We start from the raw sequence: 17,146 nt of genomic DNA on the forward strand, positions 1-17,146 counted from the left end.
CTGACTAAGCAAGGGAAGAGCACGGATAGCGTCATGTTGCCAAATTGCAAGGGCCCAAGATGGCATGTGGCCTCATGCCATTTCTAAATGTGGTCCTAAGCCATTCCATGGTGAACATACCAGGAAGCACAAGTGCCGAATATCAAGAGGAAGCGGTAGCCACACCAAAGACAGTGCCGCTCGCAACACCGCAACTACTCGTAGCGCCGCTCGCAACACCGCAACTGCTCGTAGCGCCGCTCGCACAAACTGCCACTCGCATAAACTGCCGCTCGCAATGGCGCTCGCAATGCCGCAACCGCTCGTAGACGCATAAACCACAGCCCACAACGCCGCTTACACAAGCAGCGCTCACTGCGCTCAGCGGAACCAAGAACACGGCGCACAAAAATGATAGACCTAGGAATGAGTTCGAGAATTCAAAAATAACACACGCTTGAACGTCACATCAAATCCTCTGACAAACCAGATCTTATGATTCCTCTGACAAATTTCAAACTGAGTAGCTTCTAGACTTTGCTGTCGGAGGTTGAACTTTGTCACATCATGTCCTTGCCTCGATCCAGCTGTGCCATGTCAGTGATTCGAACTTTGCCATGCCATGTCAGCGATCCGCGCCAAGATTATTCGCCGTGTAAAGGAATAATTACGCTGTGTGTGTACGTCCATTTATGGCAATATAAGGCCACACGCCATTCAAAGAATAATGCTCGACATAAGGCCACACGCCATTCAAAGAATAATGCTAGTCGAGCATTTTTTGGTGCATTTTTGGGTTCAAAATTGCATGAGCCCACACGCTATAAAGTTTACCTGTACCAAAAATAGAAACAGCTTTATTTACTTGGGAATTTAAGTGGTTGAGGCATTTTTAAACTTACAAACACATGCCCTACTTACATTCCTTTGGTTGCCTAAAATTCAAAAATATTATAAACCTTTCTTTTTGCATTTTCAATGTTTTCAATTATGGTTTTTGATTTTCGTAGGACCAGCCTAGTAATCTATTTGCATCCCGTCATGTTTATAGCTAGCTTTCGTTCGTCCCCTTCGCTAGCCTGAGATACATCTGCTCGGCATCTGCCTCTTACAGCATTTGCCCAGAAAGGGCATCTTTCTTCACGCAGCATTTGCCACATGTTTAGGGTTTAGGGTTTAGGGTTTAGGGTTTAGCAATTCAGTAGCTTGATAAACATGCAAATACAGAACTTGATGCAAAATCCTTTGATATGTCACAATGCCCCTAGGACCATAAACACATTTCAATAGAGAGGGTCCTTTCATTTCATAACTCCTTACGTAGATCTTGGTGAAACCAGAGTTAGTGAAGTTAGTTTCTTGTGATCCCGCATCTGATTGTGATGTCCCTTTGCAGTTTCGATGGAAAGGTCAATGCACACCAAACTGTGAAATCTTGGAGCAAAATAACGGTCGGATCTATGGCAAATGCCCCTGAAACATTGTAAGGCTCGTGTGGTCTTATGTGGTGTCCGATTGAGATGCTTCTTTGCAGGGTCATCAAGAAAGACATTGTATACCATTCTGTAAAATCTAGTTGCGATCTAACGGTTGGATCTCCATAAAACTCAAAAAAATCTCGCGCGTGTCAGAATATCCTAGGAATATACTCCTATGTGCCCCTGAAAATGGCATGCGGCCCCACGCCATTCAAGAGATAATGCCAGATGACGCCGAGAATTTTTTGGTGCATTTTTTGGGTTCAAAATTGCATGAGCCCACACACTATAAAGTTTATCTTTGCCAAATAAAGAAAAGTTTATCTGTGTCATGTGAGGTAGTTACAGTCCTTTGTGCTCGGCATCTGCCTCTTGCAGCATTTGCACTGAAAGGGAATTTTTCTCCATTCAGCATTTGGCCCTGAAAATGGCATGCGCCCACACGCCATTCAAGGAATAACGCCACAGGACGCCTGGATTTTTGGGTTTAAAATGTTTAGGGTTTTTTGGGTTTTTTCAAAATATTTTGGGTCCAACGTTTTTTGGGTTTCTTTGGTTCAAAATTGCATGAGCCCACACGCTATAATATTGATTTGAGAGAAAAATAGAAACAGATAGAATTTCTTTATTTAGCTGAACATCTGCCATTTTTGGAAATACAAGATGCTTTGGAATATCCAATCATGCATGGTATAAATATAGCGAGGGTATTAAATGATATCCCAATCATGATCTTTCTTTTGGATTTCGCGTGCATGCAGTCCGAGGAATGATGACGTTGCGGATTTCTTTTGGATTTTGCATGCTTGCATGCGCGCGGCAATCCAGAAATTAATGGTGGCGCCCAAGTCCGAGGAATGATGACGTGGCGGGATTACCAACCGTTGTGACATTTCGCGCGTGTGAGGTTAGGTTTGCGATTTTGCTTTGTACTCGCACTCGCACACTCGCGCTCGTGCTCGCACACTCGCGCTCACGCTCGCATCACACTCGCGCTCGCATCGCGCTCCCACTCGCGATCACGCTCACATTCGCGCTCATCTACCTTCTCTACAGGTTTCTCGTGTGCATCGGCGTCCACTCGCGCTTGCATCACACTCGCGCTTGCATCGCGCTCGTGTGCATCGGCGTCCACTTCAAGACACACCCAGTTTGTAACTTTGCCGCCAACTCCGCCGCCCACTCCGCCACCCACACGCAGCCCACTTGGCGTCCCGGGAGATTTCAGTGCCACTCTCCAACTGTAAGTGGCAGAGTAGCCTTGCTGCTACGATCCGCTGCACACACAGTGCACATTCGCTAGCGAGTCCGGCCTTGATTGTCACGGCCTCCATTCGACTTCAAATGGTAAGTCTTTTAGGCCAAGTAGAAAATGGCATGAGGCCACATGCCATTCAGTAGCAACATTGGCATGCACCGATTGGGCTCTCGAGTGCAGTCCGGTTACAGATGGCGTGTAGCCTCACGCCATCTTAGGATGCAGCCTCAAGACATCTGATGCAGTGGTGAATGGCGTGTGGCCTCACGTTATTTCCAGCTGCTAGCTTTTCATCTGTCAGCTCTAATTGTTGTGCATTTTTGAACAGGCGAGGAATTGCGTTCTTCTTCCAGCCACTGTCAATGTGGATGCAGAGAAGGGGGAGGAGCTCACCAGTTGGACTTTCGGGATGGAAGGCGAGGATCTGATGCTGTACAACACAGATGGTGGGAGAAAAGAATGCATGGGGATCCTCATCCAAGTGACAGACACTCCATGCAGTTCCATGCAAGAATATGGACTGGCACTTGTGGTAGAGACAGCGTCCGCCTTCAAGATCCACCTTGCACATCCTAGCGGCTTCCCGGAGGGGGGCAGCGGCTATGAGGAATTCCTAGAGGGAGCTAGGGAGAGGTTGTCCAGGAGGCCCACAATTTCAAAGACGCTGCGGGTCTATGAAGATCATATGGAATCCACGGACCTCACCTACGGCGATGTTCAAAAACTATATTCCAACATTGAGCCGTTGAGAGTGCCTCCAGTTTGCGAAGCGAAGGGGAAGGGGGTCGATCTGGAAACTACCCCGAAGCAGAAAAGGGTGGTCAAGCTCAAGCCGACGTCCGACTCTGCTGCTCCAAAAAAGAAGCTACTCGGTGATGCCATTGCCTCGGGTTCGAACACTACACCCACCAAAAAGAAGAGCCGCAAAGAGCAGAAAGAGCAAGAAGAGGCAGCAAAAATCGTCGCAGATAATAGTACTTGTTACTATTCCAACAAAGTATTACAATCGACGTGAGCCGTATCGAGATCCAAAGCAAATACAACCACAGGCTAGTATCTGATGAGTGGGTGGAGAAACTGAAGCAGAAGATGCTGGCAAGTCCAGTAACACCCGACATCGCAGACGTGATCCCCTACTACCGAACAATGAAGGGCGAGACGAGGTTTCCAGACTTGATCAATAGGAAGGTGTTGGACGATCAGAACATCCGGTTCTATGCCGTCTCCGGGCAGCATTCTAGCTTGGCGATGCAACAGATAGTTGTGGATATTATGGTGGGCGAGGAGGTGAAGAAAGTCTTCAAGACAAGAGTTGTCCGCCTGATAAAAGGCAACTCGCCCCTCCGATCTATCATATACATCTCCCACGCGCAGAATGTCAAGCAAGAAACGTGCTACAAATCGGGTCTGCACGAGACATTGGCACGAACACGGAAGCTCTGGGTTCAACTGAAGAAGCCACAAAAACCAGGACAAGGACGTGCACTAGCAACTAGCGCCTGGCAGGTAAGCCTCGTTGCATGTGGCATAGCATGTGGCCTCACGCCATTTCCATTGCAGGAATTCTCGAGTCTTCTCTCGAAAACACTGGGGGTCAATGACACACTCAGCATCCATAACATTCTACTCGCGACAAAAGTTGTTTTTGACAAATGGGTAGATGTGCTAAGGAGGTACCATGACGGGGAGTTGCTAAACTCAATGGGTGTGGAGGACGGCCGGAAGCCCAATGATTTGAAGCTCAACGCCTTGCATTTCTCGCGGTCTCTAGACGACGACGACCTTCTGACAGTGGCTAATGCTCTTCTACTTGGTGAGGTAGTCTTCAACAAGACCAAAATGACTCCCGGCCATATTGTGACATACGAGGACTTGTGCACGACTCTGAGAGCTCGTGCGCTATTGAAGGATTGGATCTTCGAGCAAGTGGCCGTGGCGAGGGTGAGCATCGACACCACGCAAGAGATGATGGAAGAGCTGGACTTGTCAAATGAAGACATCGACGAGTACGTGAAGGGGGCCCCCAAGTTCATCGATCTGCTGCGGGATGCCACGAAAAGTAAAGCTGAGAAGTTGGATCAGTATCCAAATTTCATTAAGAGGGATGTCGACCGCCGGCTTCAGAAACAGCTCGACCCCGCAGCAGAGGCCTATCGAGAACCTTACCGGGTATACGTGAATTCGGATGAGGATCAAAGGTGGAGGAGCATCGTTTCCCGTGGAGATGAGCAGGTCAAGAACATCTTTTGTGTGATGGACTTCACAAACGAGGAGATCACTCATGCAGACGAAGTCAGCTCCATCATTGACTTAATGGTGGGACTTGCAGAGGTGGAATCTTCAGTCCACTATATGATCTACGACTCCGAATCCTATCACAAGTTCTGGAAGGCCTTGAACGAGGTGAAGGCTCGGTTGAAAGGCAAGGAGATGCGGGAGATCCATGGGATAATGGCTAAGAAGAAGATACCGACGAATGTCCGCATCTTCACAGTCGCCCTTGTTATTGGTCCTGCAGAAAAGTGGGACTGGAGTGACTTCCCAGCTTCGTTCAACAAAGCCGATCGAATTGATCTGAGGGAGGTCAATTTACCCGTGCCTGAGGAACTGAAGACGGCTATGGAGCTTTCGAATCCAAAGAAAGCTCCAGGTGCAGCATGGGAAATGCTCAGCTGGGTCTTCAACGCAATAGCGGGTGACTCCAAGGGCAAATGCGTTGTCGAGTACAACTGCGGCGGACTATTCTTTCGAGCCGCACTACTCAAGGGTGTCCCGTGTGTTGCGGTGACAAACTCCATTGAAGAGGTGACTTCAATGGAGCATATAATTACAGTTGCCAAAGAAAAACAGTATCTTCTCTACGAACCTGGTGAGTACGCACTTTAAGTTTAAATGTTATCTCACAAGCTCTGTATGCAGGAGCGTGGCCACCCCCAGATGCTGAAACGGCGTTAACAGCTACTGATGTTAGGCCGAGGTCACAACCTGCACAAGGTAAGGTCACGTGAGGCCTCACGCCATTTTGATTATAGATCGTTGTGAATATTCAGACACGAGGACTGAAAAGCGCACTGGTGGCGCGTCGAAGAAGGAAAAACAGACAAGCAATAGGAAAAAAGGAGGTACAAACTATATTTGCAATGGCGTGTGGTCTCATGCCATTCCTTGCAGGAGACACTTCTTCAAAGGCAAAACAGGCAAGCACCAGCCAAGCTCAAACTGACAGTGGTCATAAAAAGCGAAAGCACGTTGGACAGTCGTCGGGATCAGAGGCGTTTGATTCGAAAAGGAAGAAGGGCAACGAAAAGATGATAGGTAATGCCTCGCGGTTATGGCGTGTGTGCTCATGCCATTCATTGCAGATCAAGGGCTGAGTGAAAGGAGCCAGTCACCACCTTCTGACTCAGATTCCTATGGCGGACTCCCCTTCCCCAATCTCAATGGAGAGGTACAATGGATGAGGGATGCTTTTCAAGTCAGGGCCACGTTTTTCTCATCTCGTCGTCTTCGAAGTTTGCAAGAACGTGCAGAAACCATGTTAAGACAGTCGGGTGAGGATACGGTCCTAGGTCACGCACTAAAACAGGCTATGGATGTCTTGTATTTTGAGATGGAGACTCGGCCAGATGATTTTTCCAAGATGGTCCTGGAAAAACAAGCAATCCAGCCTGAGCAGCCTATGGAAGAAATGCAAGAGGGGGATGAGGAGCCAGAGAAAGATAATGAGCAGGAAGAGCAGAAGGACGAAGAGGAGGACGAAGAAGAGGAGGACGAAGAAGAGGAGGACGAAGAGGACTTGGATGGTCCTCACAATGGTGACGATCACAATAATGACGAGGACGATGATGATGATGATGGCCAGCCTAAGGTGGCCAAAGAGCAGCGGAGGAAGGTCATACAAGACAAACCATCAGGTAAATAATAGTACATCCATTCCTAACCTTTTACCATTTCTAACATTGTCCATGTAGGTCGCAGAAGAAATGGTAAGTAGAGATTATTCAGTTGAATTAAGATACAAACTCTAGCCTTTAGTGTCGAGGAAGGATAGTGCCAAGCAAGGGTCGAAACGTATGTCCAATCCTTCAGAATCAGCAGTGCGCCCAAGTGATATCGGTCCTAGTTCCTCAATAGCAGTTGATGGTAAATACAGTATAGTCGATTCAATGTGCTAATGAGTTTGTTTTTAGTAGCACGGGAGGATACCATCTCAATCGAAGGGAGATATTTGGACATGCATATGGATCCGCCAGTGGACTCTACTTGCATGCAAGAGTCATCAGAGCTGGTGGAGGCTACTATCCATATCAACGCCAAGCAAGCTGACCACGCTCCACTTGATGCTGCCCATACCACTGAGTCAATCTTGTCCACGTATCCAACTGACGGTGACCAGGCGCCATTGGACCCGCATGAGGCCGCCCCAGCCGCCGAGCCGGTCGTATCCTCATTTCCAACGTGTGCCCAATCGTCTGACTACGCGCCGTTGGAACCTCCCTACACCGCCCCTGCTGCCTGTTCGGTCATGTCCACTTTGCCAACGGAGGCACCAGCTGAAATGGCGTGTGATCACACGCCATCGGAACCACCCCATGCCACTGTTGAGCCAGTTGTACCAGAGTCTACAGCTGAAATGGCATGTGCCCACACGCCATCGGATGCGATTGACCCCACATTGCAGAGGAGAGTATTTCTGCCCTTCACGTTTCCTCGACCAAAACCCTCTGAACGACCATCGGGAGCACCATTCGCTAATATTGTAGATGGTAAAATTGACTTGTACCATTTTTTATGCTAACGCATTTCATTTCAGAGTCACGGCGAAAGTACTGTATCGTTTTTGATCTGAACGGTGTCCTTTTCTCCCATGAGCGTGGCTCGTCCTCGAATGTCACTGCACCCTCCAAAGCCTGCGGTCGCAAGTTGGTCAAAAGAGACAGATTCACATTAATCACACGGGAGAAACTGCGGGATCTAATAATGACCATGCGACACTTAAAACAGAGGGCCGGGTTCAATTTGCAATTGGGAGTTTGGACATCCATGATGCGCCACAATGCATTAACGTTGCTACAGATGATGCACGATCAGACGCGAGTAATATTACCATTTGACTTTCTCCTAACGCAGGAGGATTGCTTGACTATGGTCCATGTGAGGGGTAGCAAGCCCATCTTCGTCAAGGCAGAGGCTGTAGTGATGAACCGGACTGCTAGGTCAAGTGAAATCCTCATCATCGATGACTCGCCGATTAAAACTGCAGCGAACACGCACACATATGCAGTGCACCCCATCTCTTGCAGTATGGAAACTAGGGAGAAGAAACCGTATGTTCTGGGGGACCTTGCAAAACGGCTTGAAGCGATGGTGATAGAGAACCGGCCAGTCCAGGAGGTGGCTGCAGAAATCAACCAAATGGCAGATGGAACGGTATATCAGAAGCCATTTGATCGGACAGACACCAGTCATCATTTATGGCATGTATATTGTCTAGCCAAGCACTATCCGCATCTCCATAATCTGCTCAACCGGATGGGTTCTTCGACCACTGAACATGAGCGTGGACGTATTAGAGAAGAGATGGCATTACTATTGGGTTTAAATCCTGATAGTGTGGAGAGTGATGAAATTCCAAGATTATTGTATAGGCGTTGGAGGCAAAAAATAACAGTCTGAGATGGCATGTATTTATTTAAAAATGTAACTTATTATGGCATGGGGTTCCATGCCATTGTATTAATATTAAAAGACAATTCTTTGAGAGGATTTGCATTATACTAGAAGTGTTACAGCATGTTATTGGAAGTCTACGAAGTTGTTTTATTAATAAGGGGAAAGTAAAGATTGAATGGGGACTTGGGCTCCACCTAGACTCGGAGCAACTGAGCCAATATTAAAAGGATGGAAAGAAATTGGACGACGATGACAAGGAGAAGAGAGAGGTGAAGCAGTGAGAAGTGATTGAGTAGACATTTCCTTGTTTATAATAAAATGGCATGTGCCTCAATGCAGTTGAATTTTGTTATATTTATATACTATATAAAGGTTTGGAAACCTTATTTTACAAGTGGGATAATGACAATTCCCACTTTAACGAAATAGAGCTTGTGGGGAGTCAAGGATTCTCGGTTGCTTTGTTTGCAGGTGAGGGATACTATGGGGCTTGCCTTTTAAGACCTCACAGCAAACTGGAAAAGGTGGTGGCCTCATTTTTCTCTTTGTTTGCATTTTGAGAAACAAAGAATCTGGAAAGTGTTTGGTGGGGGTAGTTGATAGTAGTTTAAACCTGATGGGAGTATTTATTTTTACATTAAATATCATTTGTTAAATGTAGTGATGATCCTAGATGTGTGCCCTCTTGCTCACACAACTGATATCTTGGATTGTTTGGGGAAAAATTGTTGATTCATCAAGTTAGATTTTGCTTTTGGCCGAAGAAAATATTCTTAAGACTGTTTTTTGTATATCATTTGATTTGTACGAGTTCTTGGTGATGTTGTTTGGTTTGAATAATGTTTTAGCAACTTTCCAGCGGATGATGGATAAAGTTCTTTATGATATGCCAAAAGTGAGTATTGACTTCATCGATAATGTCTTAATCCACTCAGAAGGGATGATGTCTTAATCCACTTGGAAAGGACATGGGAAGAACACGTCCATGATATTCGTAAAGTGTTAGATTGGCTACAATAAGTTGGTTTAAAGTTGAAGCAGTCGAAATGCATATTTGGGTTCAAGGACACGACTTATCTTGGGTATCGTATTTCTCGTGAGGGTTTGCAAGTTAATCCTAATAAACTTGTGGCTATTCCAAAGTTCCCTACTTCGAAGTGTGTGAATGATGTGTAGTGCTTCTTGAGTAAAGTGCAATATCTTAATCGTTTTGTGAATCATTTTTTTGATTGCACTGCACCGTTACAAACGTTATTGAAGTCATTAACATCATCTTTCATCTTGTCTGTGGATTGTGAGCGAGCGTTCATGGATCTCAAGGAGCTATTGACGACTCCTCTGGTTTTGGTGTATTTTAACTACACTCGACCTTTCATTTTGCGCATGGATGCTTCTGATATTGGTCTTTGAAGTGTATTGATGAAAAAAAGCTTGAATCTACTTGGTCAGTGCTATTTTATTGCATATATAAGTTGTACATTACAACTAGTGGAAGCAAACTACTCAATGATAAAGAGTTTACGGTTTTAAGAAACTTTATGCATATCTACATAGTTCTCAGATGTTATTGGAAGGTGATCATGTTGCTGTTACTTTATTATTGAAGTGGAAGAACTTGATTAGTCGTACTGTTCGGTGGGTTTTGAAGCTTTAGATATATGATTTTGATATTGCTCATTGTTCGAGGAGTTTTATAGTTGATGCTGATGCCCTTTCTTAAGCTTCTTTTATTTCTTTGCTCTCTTCTCATGTTTCTGACGAGCCTATTATTTTAGCATTTATAGATTTTCTATACGAGAATTTTATATAGTCGGTGGTGCATCATTTGCTGATGACTTACCATTCTGGCATTTACATTCTTAATATCGCTTTGAGGATGGCTTTCTTTATTTTGTGGGGACAGACCTTGATAATCATTTATCGTTGGTGGTGCCTTTAATTTTTATTCCATGGTTTCTCCATACTTACCATGATTCTCTTATTCTAGGCAGGCATATAGGACATCATTGTGTGATTGAGAAGTTACACAAGTCTTTCTATTAGTCGGAGATGCAACGTGATGTTATTTGGTATATGCATAACTACATTTAGTGCCAAGCTTATAATACTCCCCCTCGTGCTATGGAAGGACAATTGGAGTTAATTGCAATTTCTCATCTGTTTAAGTTGGTGGCATTTGATCTTATGGAACTTTTTTCATGATCGACTTTTGGCAATGAATATGTTATTATTGCTTTTGACTACTTGATTTGCTGAGTGAAAGTTGGTGCTCTTGCTAGTGCCTTTGCAATTGATGTTAAATACTTCCTCCTCAATCGAGTGGTGTTCCAACATTCTTGTCCAGAGCGAATTCTTTTGGATAATAGTCCCACATTTATGGCTAAAGTATTTCATGTTTTGACGTTTTAATTAGGGATATGCCACACTTTCATGAGTGTTTATTATCCATAGTCAAACAGTTTGGTGGAACAGCTTTTTCGAACATTCAAAGGGATGATCACGAAGTACGTGAATTTTTAGCATTTGGATTGAGATGGTTATTTGTTATTTCTTTAGTATGCATATGTCATAAGGGTGTAGAGTTTTGTTAGTGCTTCACCATAAAAACTCTTATATGGTCATGATCCAATATTATCAACAAAGTTGGGTTGTGTAGCGCATGTGATCATGGGATGAGATTTGGATATACTGTCACCGTGGATCCTTGGAACCTTGGGGGATAAAATAGCCACTAAGGGCTCTCTCATCAAGCAATTGCCCCTTTTCCAGTTGGCTTAAGGGGAGATAGATAAGGTGCGCTACAGGTTGACCTTTGTGATTACCACGAGCTATTAATGCTAGGTCGTGGGATCAATATTTGACGAGCATTCTTTCATTTATCCGAGTAGAGTTTGCCGAACACTTGGGTTGCATATAAATGGGAGAACAACAACGCTACAGCTCTCATCATCATCCACTTGTGGAGTACAAAGTGAATGATTTGGTGTTAGTCCATTTTCTTATGATATGTGGTTTATCTAAGAGGCTCCTTGCTTAGTAGAAAGGATTGTATTAGATGTTGCAGCAAGTTGGATTGTAAGTTTATGAGGTTTGGCATGACGTTTAGTAAGCCGATCCTTCTTCGTACAAAGGGATTAAAAAGAACTAGTACCACCTATACATCTATAAATGCCTTTTTTTTATGTTCCTTTAGATCCCGGCTCATCTACGAGAAAATTTTAATGATCTTTCATTATTCTGAGAGGAGGGGATAATGTGATATCCAAGTGTATAGCTATGATGCCATATATTAATATTAGTGTAGTGGGATTTTGGTAGCTGTTGAATTGGTTTTAATACGGACCACTCATATACAAGTTAGGGTTTTTGGGCTAATTAATATGCATATTTTTTATATTCCCTTTTTATATTCCACTATTAATTAAGTTAAGGATTTACATTTAACATGTGTTGTACATATAAATATACATCATTTGATATTATTATTAAAATTAGTGAAAAGGAAGATGAACCCTAAAATGCGATGGACGACAGAGGTATGTTTTGTAGCGTCCCAGTTGTTGCCGAATCTTTATGCGGCGCCTTGTCTCTTGCCCCGACCGGATGCAACAGCCCAGTATCTCGGCAAGCCTCCAACGCGAATCTTGTCACGCATGACGCAACCCACATCGAATCTGTCCACGCATCATTGAAAGCTTGCATCAGGACCAAGGATTTGCAATGGGGGAAAGTGATCCACTCGCAAGGAGCGATCCTCCTTTCCAGGAATGTTAATCTGGCCAATTCCCTCATCACCATGTACTGCAAATGCGGGAGCCTCGACGACGCTCGCAGCGTTTTCGATGGGATGCTACTCCGGGACGTGGTTTCCTGGAACGCTTTGATGCAAGGGTATGTGGACGCTGGCCAGGGAGGCAAGGCCTTAGAGATTTTCTCGCGGATGATGGAAGATAGCGGCTGTGACCCGGATGCTCGGAGCTTCGTAGCTGCGATCAAGGCTTGCTCCAGCGAGCTCCAAGAAGGAGAGTCTTCGACAGATTCGGATGGGAAAAAGCTCTCGATCAGGGGGAAAGCTCTCGACAGAGGGCGATGGATTCACTCTCAAGCTGCAAAGTTTGGCTGCGAATCCAACATGTTTGTTTCGAGCTCGCTCATCGACTTTTATGCCAAGTGTGGACGTTTGGTTGACGCGCGCCGGGTTTTTTCCAGAATGCGAGTTCGCGACGTGGTAACTTGGAATGCGATCATTCTGGGACATGCCGAGAACGAGGAGCCGGAGCTGGCTTTGGAGTTCTTCTCGAGCATGCAAAGGGAGGGGAGTGTTCCAAACTCTCGAACTTTCGTCGCGGCGATCAAGGCTTGTGCTGTTCTTGCCGAGTTTGAGTCGAGCACTAGAGTGGAGAAGTCTGATGTGAAGGTGGCGAGCTTGGAGAGAGGCATGGCTCTTCACTCGCAAGCGGAGAGAAGTGGCAGTGTCTCGGACGTGTTTGTGCGGAATATTTTGGTGGATATGTATGCAAAGTGTGGAGACGTAGAGGATTCCCGGCATGTTTTTGACAGAAGTTCCCATCGCGACGTTGTATCCTGGAACGCTTTGATCCTGGGATACGCAGACAACGGAGAGGAGCATCTAGCTTTGGGGCTTTTCTCGAGCATGCCCAAGCCAAACTCTCGAAGTTATGTTGCTGCTCTAAAGGCTTGCAGTGCTCTGGCAGCTAAAGAACAAGGCAAGGAGTTTGATGGAAAAGCTGGCATCAAAATCGATTCTTTGGAGAAAGGCATGGCTCTCCACGCTGGAGCAGCGATATCCGGCTGCGAACTCGATCACTTTGTAGCAAACACTCTGGTAGACATGTACGTGAAGTGTGGTAGCACTGAAGATGGCCGCAGGGTCTTTGAGAAAATCCCACACCGGAGTGCTGTTTCGTGGAGCGCTTTGATTCTGGGCTATGCAAACAACAGACAGGGGAAGCTGGGACTCGAGCTTTTCTTGCAAGAAATGGAGAAAACTCCGGGTTTGACACCAAACGCTCAAGCTTTCAACTCGGTTTTAAAGGCTTGTGCGAGCGTTGCCAACTTGAGAAGCTCCAAGTTTTTTCACGGAGAGATTTGCAAGAGTGGATGCGAAAGTATCCCTGCGCTGGGGACGAGCCTGGTGGACTCTTATGGAAAATGCGGCAGTTCGAGCGAGGCACAGCGAGTGTTTGATCTTCTCGCGAGGAACGATGTGGTAAGTTGGACTGCTCTTATTTCTAGCTACGCTCATCAAGGTGATACTGAAAAGGTTTTGTGCTGGTTTCACAGGATGCGGGACGAAGGAATTCAAGCAAATGAGGTAACTTTGCTGTGTGTTCTCTCGGCTTGCAGTCGTGCGGGATTGAGCGACCGAGGGAAGAAATACTTTGAGGCAATGGTTCCAAAGTTTGGTGTCACTCCGAGCATAGAACACTTCCACTGCATGGTGGACATGCTGGGACGAGCAAACTCGCTGGAGGAGGCGGTGTCCATGGTAAGCTCGATGCCATTTCGAGCGAGCTCGGTGTCATGGATGACAGTGCTAGATGGTTGCAGGAAGTGGAAGAATGTGGAGGTGGGAAAGCTCGCGTTTGAATCGCTGCTGGAGCTGGACAAGCGAGATTGCGGTGCGTACGTTGTCATGGCAAACATCTATGAGAGTGTGGGGATGTTTGAGCAGGCAAAAAGCAGCAGAGAGAAAAGAGAATGATCGAGTGGATCGGTACCGAAGAACAGCAGAGGATGAAACACTCGCAGGTAGATGTCTTTCTCTTCACGAGCAATCTACGTTGCATTGAGCAGCCGCGAGAGCGAAGAGCACCGCGTTCAGCTGGGAATTATTAAACCAAGGTGGAAGAATTCACTCGTGAGAAAGCTCCGGGATACAGATCCAGGTTTTAGCGTTTGGATCGACAAAAGAGTGAACATAAACAACAACTTGACGAAGAAAACACACAGGAACAGGGACACGGACAGGAACAGGAAACTGGAACATGGAGAATTCAACACGGGATGAAATGGAAAGGCAGGAAAAAAAAAAGGATTTCTCTTCCTCCAGATGCAGACAATGCTTCGCCGTGTCTCGATCAATGACCGCTCAAGGCTCTCGATGCAATCAAAGTATACACTACGACACGCTCAGCGCTCCTCTCCGCTCGTAGCAATCCGACAAAGGCGGCGCTTTTGTTTCACTCGAACACGCAAACGCCTCTTCCGGGACAGTTTTACACTTGATCGATCGCGAGCAACGCCAACTTTCGCGTGTCCGTGAGAATCCTTTCGTCCTCTTGTAGCAACCAGCGGGTGGAGATTTTTGTGTGAGAGCCGGGAGCTGGATCGAATCCATCTCTCGAGCCCCGTGACAGATCTACGCCGGCATTTCTTTCCGACACATTCCCCGCGTGTCAGTTTCCTTGCGTCCTTTTCTTCCTCTCGACCAACTTTCTTTCTTTTTTCTTCTTCCTCGTCACTGTTCCTGGCAGTGTTTGTTTTCTTCCGCTCGAATCCGCTGCTATATTTCTCCCACGACGCCCTTTCATTGAATTCATTGTACAGTCATCTTCTTTTTTTTTCTTCCTTTTTTTCTTCCGCTTCTTCTTCTCTCTCCCCCAATTCTCACAAAAAAAGAAAAAAAGAAAAAAATGTTTCATCATCCATTCCAAGAAGATCACATACCTTCTCACGAGTTTATACTTCAACCTGAGGAGCTTCTTATGGATATGGAACTTTGTCCTTCGAAAAAGGAGCTCGAGGCTCTTTTTGTTTATGGCGGCGAGCCCGACTCCGTCTTGGATCTCGGCCCTTACATCAGTCCTCTCAACAGTCCCAGCTCCGAGGCCTCGAGCACCATTTTCAACACACATGGATTCTCCGACGAGCCTTGGGAGTATGAGACGATCGAGGACATGAATTTCGACTTGGATCTCTTGTCTCCCACTTCGACAACTTCCAGCAGCGATATCTCCCTCCAGGATCCAGCCGATGATGATACTTGCGATGATCATCTCAACATGCTCGAAGATCTACTGCTGGACGACGATGATCACGATGGTCACACTCGGCAGGAACTGGAAGTGGAGCAGCAGCAAAACCACCACGTGGATCAAGGCAGCAAGCTTGACGCTCCACGAGAAGAAGAAGAAGAAGAAGGAATAGAAGAGGTCGAAAGAGCAGGAGAAAAACAAGACGAGGAGAAGAGAGGCCTGGAGATCGTCCACTTGCTGCTAGCATGTGTGGAGAACATCCAAGGAGGAGACATGGCAACATCAAAGCTCATACTGGATCATCTCGCTGCTTCCAGTCGCGATCATCCTCCACACCTCTCAAGCCCGATCGAGAGAGTCTCCACACACATCTCCAAAGCTCTGAGCGAGAGAATCACCAAAACATCCATCTTCGACGCCACCACCAGCGATGATCTCGCCTTTGCGCGCCGAGCCTTCTACCAACACTTCCCATTCCTCAAGTTCGCGCACTTCACCGCAAACCAGGCCATCCTCGAGTCCCTGCGAGGCTGCTCCCAGCTCCACATCGTGGATCTCGACATCGATCAAGGCATGCAGTGGCCAAGCCTCATCCAGGCGCTCTCGCAGATCGAAAACGCTCCACCTCTTCGCATCACCGGCGTCGGATCCAGCTTCGCCGAGCTCCAGAGCACCGGACGCCGGCTAACCGAGTTCGCCACCTCCATCGGCTACCACAAGCTCGACTATCACCCCGTCCGGCTAGACTCCCCCGACCAGCTCGATCCCTCGGCCTTCTCTCTTGGCGACGATGACGATCAAGATGTCGGCCTGGCCGTGAATTGCTCGATGTTCCTCCATCGTCTCCTCGGCAACCATCCAGCGCTGGAACGCACACTTTGCATGATCCGGGCATGGAATCCACGCATTGTCACGGTGTCCGAGATGGAAGCCAACCACAACACTCCGAGCTTCGTGGATCGATTCGTGGAGGCTCTCCATTTCTACTCGGCGGTGTTCGATTGCCTGGAGTCGGCTCTGGCACGGACGGACCCGGACAGGATCTACATCGAGGGCGCCATGTTTGCCGGAGAGATCCGGAGCATTCTTGCCTGCGAGGGCGCCGACAGGATCGTCCGGCATGCCCGGAGCGAGAGCTGGAGGGATTTCATGCGGTGGTCGGGGTTTAAAGATGTTGGACTGAGCGATCACTCGCTCTATCAGGCTCACGTATTTCTCACATTGTATTCGCAGGCGTATAGGCTGACGAGGGAAGAACAGGCACTTATACTGGGCTGGCATGACACTCCCGTAGTGTCCATCTCCACTTGGAGCTGCTAAACACTTCAATCCAAAACTGTGTATATAAACACTACAGGTAAAACTTTTTTTTTTTTCCTTTCTTTTTGAAATAAAAGGGAGAGAGAACAAGCAAAAAAAAAAAAAAACAGTGGTATGTTCTCTATAACTATGGGGAGCCGAAAGTGATGACCTTTTGTGTCCTTCAGCTTCTATCTTTGTAAATAATCAAGGCTTCTGTTTTGATATGGTTTCACGGTTTACTTCAATGTATGCATAAACAGTGCTAGAGTAATTTTTTTAATTTTATTTTTCACATAATTAAAGAGAAGAAAAAGGGAGAGAACAAGAAAAAAAAAAACAAAAAACAAAAAACAAAAATTTTTAGAGGAGCTGAAAGTGAGACCTCTTGTATCCTTCAGCTTATCTTTTACTTTGTAAATAATCAAGGCCTCTTATTTGATATGGTTTCATGGTTTGTG

At 46.3% G+C, this 17,146-nt stretch overlaps 3 protein-coding genes across 3 annotated transcripts; all 3 read left to right on the forward strand.

The window, feature by feature from the left end:
* Window positions 1-11,902: 11,902 nt before the first annotated feature.
* LOC112351034 (pentatricopeptide repeat-containing protein At2g13600-like) lies at window positions 11,903-14,632 on the forward strand. Its single transcript, XM_024688171.1, has 2 exons — window positions 11,903-13,618; window positions 13,693-14,632. The coding sequence occupies exons 1-2, from the start codon at window positions 11,912-11,914 to the stop codon at window positions 13,720-13,722; spliced, it is 1,737 nt and encodes a 578-aa protein (XP_024543939.1). The 5' UTR covers window positions 11,903-11,911; the 3' UTR covers window positions 13,723-14,632.
* LOC112351035 (pentatricopeptide repeat-containing protein At3g28660-like) lies at window positions 13,771-14,632 on the forward strand. Its single transcript, XM_024688172.1, has 2 exons — window positions 13,771-14,030; window positions 14,084-14,632. The coding sequence occupies exons 1-2, from the start codon at window positions 13,799-13,801 to the stop codon at window positions 14,245-14,247; spliced, it is 396 nt and encodes a 131-aa protein (XP_024543940.1). The 5' UTR covers window positions 13,771-13,798; the 3' UTR covers window positions 14,248-14,632.
* A 106-nt stretch (window positions 14,633-14,738) lies between these two features.
* On the forward strand, window positions 14,739-16,803 carry LOC9654157 (DELLA protein RGL1). Its single transcript, XM_002983001.2, has one exon. It carries the CDS (start codon window positions 15,045-15,047, stop codon window positions 16,704-16,706), a length of 1,662 nt encoding a protein of 553 aa, XP_002983047.2. The 5' UTR covers window positions 14,739-15,044; the 3' UTR covers window positions 16,707-16,803.
* The last annotated feature ends 343 nt before the right edge of the window (window positions 16,804-17,146 follow it).

Source organism: Selaginella moellendorffii, unplaced genomic scaffold, assembly GCF_000143415.4.
Source record: "Selaginella moellendorffii unplaced genomic scaffold, v1.0 SELMOscaffold_56, whole genome shotgun sequence".
Taxonomy (NCBI): Eukaryota; Viridiplantae; Streptophyta; class Lycopodiopsida; order Selaginellales; family Selaginellaceae; genus Selaginella; species Selaginella moellendorffii.